The sequence below is a fragment of the Arachis duranensis genome, chromosome 2 (genome assembly GCF_000817695.3).
Source record: "Arachis duranensis cultivar V14167 chromosome 2, aradu.V14167.gnm2.J7QH, whole genome shotgun sequence".
NCBI classification, from domain to species: domain Eukaryota; kingdom Viridiplantae; phylum Streptophyta; class Magnoliopsida; order Fabales; family Fabaceae; genus Arachis; species Arachis duranensis.
The window spans coordinates 82,327,062-82,331,739 of NC_029773.3; the positions used below are offsets into that span (position 1 = coordinate 82,327,062).

General features: G+C 29.6%; 1 protein-coding gene across 2 annotated transcripts; it reads left to right on the plus strand.

Moving 5' to 3' along the window:
• Positions 1-257: 257 nt before the first annotated feature.
• Positions 258-1,577, plus strand: LOC107475332 (uncharacterized). 2 transcript variants are annotated; one of them, XM_052257680.1, is made up of 2 exons: positions 258-906; positions 1,091-1,224. In XM_052257680.1, exons 1-2 carry the CDS (start codon positions 380-382, stop codon positions 1,203-1,205), a joined length of 642 nt encoding a protein of 213 aa, XP_052113640.1. In that variant the 5' UTR covers positions 258-379; the 3' UTR covers positions 1,206-1,224. The 2 variants fall into 2 exon arrangements, with proteins under 2 accessions (XP_052113640.1, XP_015950444.1); XM_016094958.3 differs by lacking the exon at positions 1,091-1,224 and adding an exon at positions 1,234-1,577 and having other exon boundaries at positions 267-832.
• Positions 1,578-4,678: the final 3,101 nt, after the last annotated feature.

The following is a 4,678-nucleotide window of genomic DNA, read 5'->3' on the forward strand; positions in this document are numbered from 1 at the left end:
CCAAAAAAAAAAAAAAAAAAAATTCCAACTTCCAAGTTCCAAGTGTTATGAAACGTGTCAAAGCCATAATATTCTCATTCTTTACACTTTACACCTATGACACTTGCACCACCGCAATCACGTTCACGTATGAACCTGATAGAGTCCACCCTTTCATTCATATCAATCTACAAACGCCTCGAATCATCTACAATTATCACATAACAACACACACGAATTTCCCTATAAGTTTTACATTAAAAATTAATAAATAAAATAGTCAAATTTCCAATTTATATTGCTCACATTATTGTAAGTATCATCACTAGTGCCTTACCAAAATAATTGTGACTTTGTGACTGCGTTACATAAATCAAATTGCACCATACATATATACACCATGTCTAGTGAGGAATTCAAGTTGGTTTCACCAGCAATAAAAGAGATCAACAAAGAAGGAATTGGGAAATTACCAAGATATTGCACACAAGAAGGGTTAGGTTCTAAATTTGATATATCCCCACCTCTTGAGTGGCAAAACGTACCACCTAAGACCAAGAGTCTGGCCCTCCTGGTCCAGGATTTGGATGCCGTAGATCCAGTGGGCCGGAAGGTGCAACCAGCCCATTGGATCGTGGTCAATATTCCGACGGCTGTGAATCGGCTCCCGGAGGGATTCTCCGGAAAGAAAGAGGAGGTTGTTGGTATGGAAAATGATGAGTATGGTGTGATTGAAGAAGGGATTAATGATTGGAAAGTGAATGTGTGGCGTGGCCCTAAGATGCCTAATTATGGTGATAACTTTGAGTTTAGGCTCTATGCTTTGGATTTTGATCACCCTTTTGATAACCAGGTAAATTTTATATTTTTATATGAATTTAATTTTGATAAAAAAAAATGTGGTAGGAGAATTTATTATTATTTTAGGTAAAAACTCAGGTGAAGTCGACTTAACGTAAAGTTAATATTTGAGAATCGTTAGATGAAAATTTAGTCAAATCAGTCAAACCATTTAACGGTTCTCAGATATCAACTTCATGTGAAGTCGACTGTTCTCAGATATCAACTTCACGTGAAGTCGACTGTACCTGAGTTTCCACCATTATTTTAGGGTAACAAAAAAGTTTCTAAATTCTAATACACACCATGGTGATGATCAGGTTTACTCTCTTGTTATTAGCTTATTCTTGGTTATTAGCTTTCTATTAGAAACAAAATTGAAGTAAGAATAATGTTGATTCAAAACTTTGGCAGGTGACGAAGGAAAAGCTGTTGGATGCCATAACTGGTCATGTGGTTGGAGAAGCTGTATTCACTGCTACTTTCTAAGAACTGAGCAGAACTGCAGAAGATTGAAATACAATCTTCTCAATTCTCATGTATATAATAAATAGTAATAATTCTCAACTGAAGTATCATGTAACCTTTTTTCCCCCGGTATATTAGGAAGTTGATGTATGTCAGAACATCAACATTTTTCTTCCCATTTAGATGTTTGAGTAATCACTCATATTAGAATTAGCAAGTACAATCTCTCATCCTATATATTGTAATCCTATATGTTGTAAGTTGTAACTGTGTGGAAAATGTTTAATAACAAAAAAATTTAAAAAAAAATTAATTTTTTAAATTTTAAATTTTTATTTTAAAGAGTAAAGTGTAATTTTTTATTTTTAAATAATTTTTTTATATTTTTTTTATCTCGAAAAATTATATTTTATTTTCTAAAATAAAATTTAAATTTAGAGGATCTAAATAAAAAAAAATTTAAAATTTTATTTGGTATCAATAAAATAAATTTTAACTTTTTTTATTTTTTTAGTATTATCGATAAATGATCTCTTAGTAAATGAAAATTATATAAAATCGGGAATATAAAGTAGTATAGTTTTTTTTATAGGCTTAAATTAAGCATGATAGTATTTCTTTTTCATTTGTTTACATACTCTAATTGGGAATTAACTCAATATTAGAAAATAAAAAGAAAAATTAACCATCTAAAAAATGTGATTGTTTCTTTGTTAGTTTGAATGGTGCAAAAACCACCTTCACTAATTCACGTTAAGCGATATATATATGAACACAAAATTAATATGAATGTTGTTTAAAAAACTGTCAACATGCAAGAACACAAAATTGCATCCATTTTTTAGATGATGTTGAATGAAAATTCAAGCGTGGTAAAGTTAATTTCCTGAATTGACATTGTTTATTTCCTGGATTATATTTTGGATGATATATGAGTAAATCGGATCAAGTGTTTTGTGCATTTATTCGTTTATATAGTATTAGATATTTAAATCTCGTTTGGTTTAGACAGGGTGGAGTTAGATGAAATATTAGAAGGAGGTCAAAAATATTTACATAATAAAATAAGGTTAAAATAAAATTTTAAAGGAGATTAAACTGAAATTTATATATAATTTACATGTAAAAAAATAAAATTAAGAGAGTATTGTCCTCCTTTTGCCATTATATGGCTCCGCCCGTGGGGTTTACGTATCTAATAATCTATTATTAAAAATTCGTAGAAATGAGATGGGTGGCGTGGACAAAAAGAAAATATAAATGAGTTATTTTCTTTTAAAATTATTTCATTTGATTTTTGATAATTTCGACAGAATATTGAATCAAACTTGTATTAAGATCTCTATTCAAAGAGTAGATACAATTTTTTTGAAAAAGAATGGACTCAATCTAAAAATGACTTAGTATTTTGTCAAAAGTGTATAAAATGCTCAATGATATTAAACCATAGTAAATAATATAAAAGAATTACAATAAAAAATATAACATAAACGAAAACTTTAAATAGGTAAGAAAATAAAATTGGAATTGAAAAAAAAATACTTGAAAAAAAGAAGTAAAAATAAAATTACGCAAAACAAATAAACGAAAAGAAATAAATTAAGAGGAATAGAAAAACAAATGAAAATAAAATAAAAGTGGACTTCAGACACTCATATGTATTTGTACTTCATTTGCTTCCATTGTATTAGTGTGACTAAAAATTTACAGGATTTTGTGTGATGGTGAAATGTTCAAATTGAAATCGTCTAACTCTTCTAAACTTTTCTTATTTATAAACCATAAGGAGTGGACTGCAGAGTGCTCCTTTCTTGACACGATCTAACCTCTTTTTTTTTTTTTCACGCTTTCTCCACCCATGACTTTGTCTTGATTGCAAAGGACTTTGTTCTCCAAGGTTGATATTTCATGTCTTTACTTCTACCTTAGTTTTCAAGCACCATGTTTTATATAATGCTCCAGATAAAACGACGTGCGATTTATAAAATTTTGACCTAGGTTCTTTTTGACTCGACTCGTCTCATAATCAACATTCTGTTTTTTCATGGTCAAGTCCTAATTCCTTCAAAGTTTTTCACGTGCGATCAACCAATTTTGACTGTAATTCTTTTAACTCAATCTATATGAGACAGTCGATACCTAATTCTATCATAATCGAATTTTATAATAAGTCAAAATTTTACACTAACAAAGACAAATCACAAATCGACTTACAGTAACTATTTTACTTTTGTAGGATTATGGATTAGATAAAGGTTTGAAACTTAAAAGTTTGTAAATCATTTGTATCAATGTTAGAGGTACACAATAATTTTTTGTTTCGTTTTTTTTTGTTTTTACTATTTAGTTGGAGTACAATTTTTCTTAGTTAAGAAATACAAATTTCCATTGTGCTTTTGTAACTAAGATAATTGATTAAAATAGCTTGATATATTGATAAGGTAAAGAATGTTATTATTAGTATAAAATTTCGATATTTGATAACCTTTGACCATGAGGATTAAAACGTCGAAATACCTTGACACATGATAAATAAAGAACGTGGGGTAAATACTTGGTGACTAAGGAAAAAGAAAAGACGTGGGATGTCTAACTTGGTAAACAAGGTCCTTCATAGTTAAGGTAAGGTCATGGGTTGTGAGAGTCCAAAGAAAAGGAAAAAGTTAGATTCATGAAAAAAGAGAAGCATTTCGTAATTCACCATTGTGATCTATAAATAAGAAAAGTTTAAAAGAATAGAAAGACTTCAATTTGAACACTTCATAATTACACAAAAGCTCTACAAATTAAATTTGAACACTTTAATTTAAATTAAATTTACTGTAGAAAATTAATTTTTTTAATATAAGTGCTTGTTCAAAGTAGTAAGCTATTAGGTGGTTAGATTTTGAGAACTTGAGATGGTACCTAAAAAAGTTACTTAGCTAAGATTGTAAGCTATGTTAGATTTTTGAAGTTATTAGTCTTATATTCAACAAGACTTGGTTCAGCATTTTGTATTTCCTGTGTAAACGTGAGACTATATGCTTTAGTAAATTTGCTTTTTTTTTGGAGTTGGGTCATAAATTATTTAGTATTTTGTATTGGGTCATATGAAGAATTTGTAGGGCGTTATTAACGATTTTTTAAAAATTAGAGCATGCGATGTTTAGCGTTTTTAGAATTTTATGCATTGAACACTGTTTTGTTATGATTGTGATAAGAAATTTTCTATCATTATCCAGTCCCATCGATGTATCACCAGCATGAGACGGCAACACGGTATGCCATTGGATGATAGGATCGTTCCGTACTTGCAGATGACTGATTTATCCATCTTGCAAGATTGAACGAGACTTGGTTTTGATTAGACGAAGCATTGTTGTGCGCATTCATGGAGAGATAGCAACTG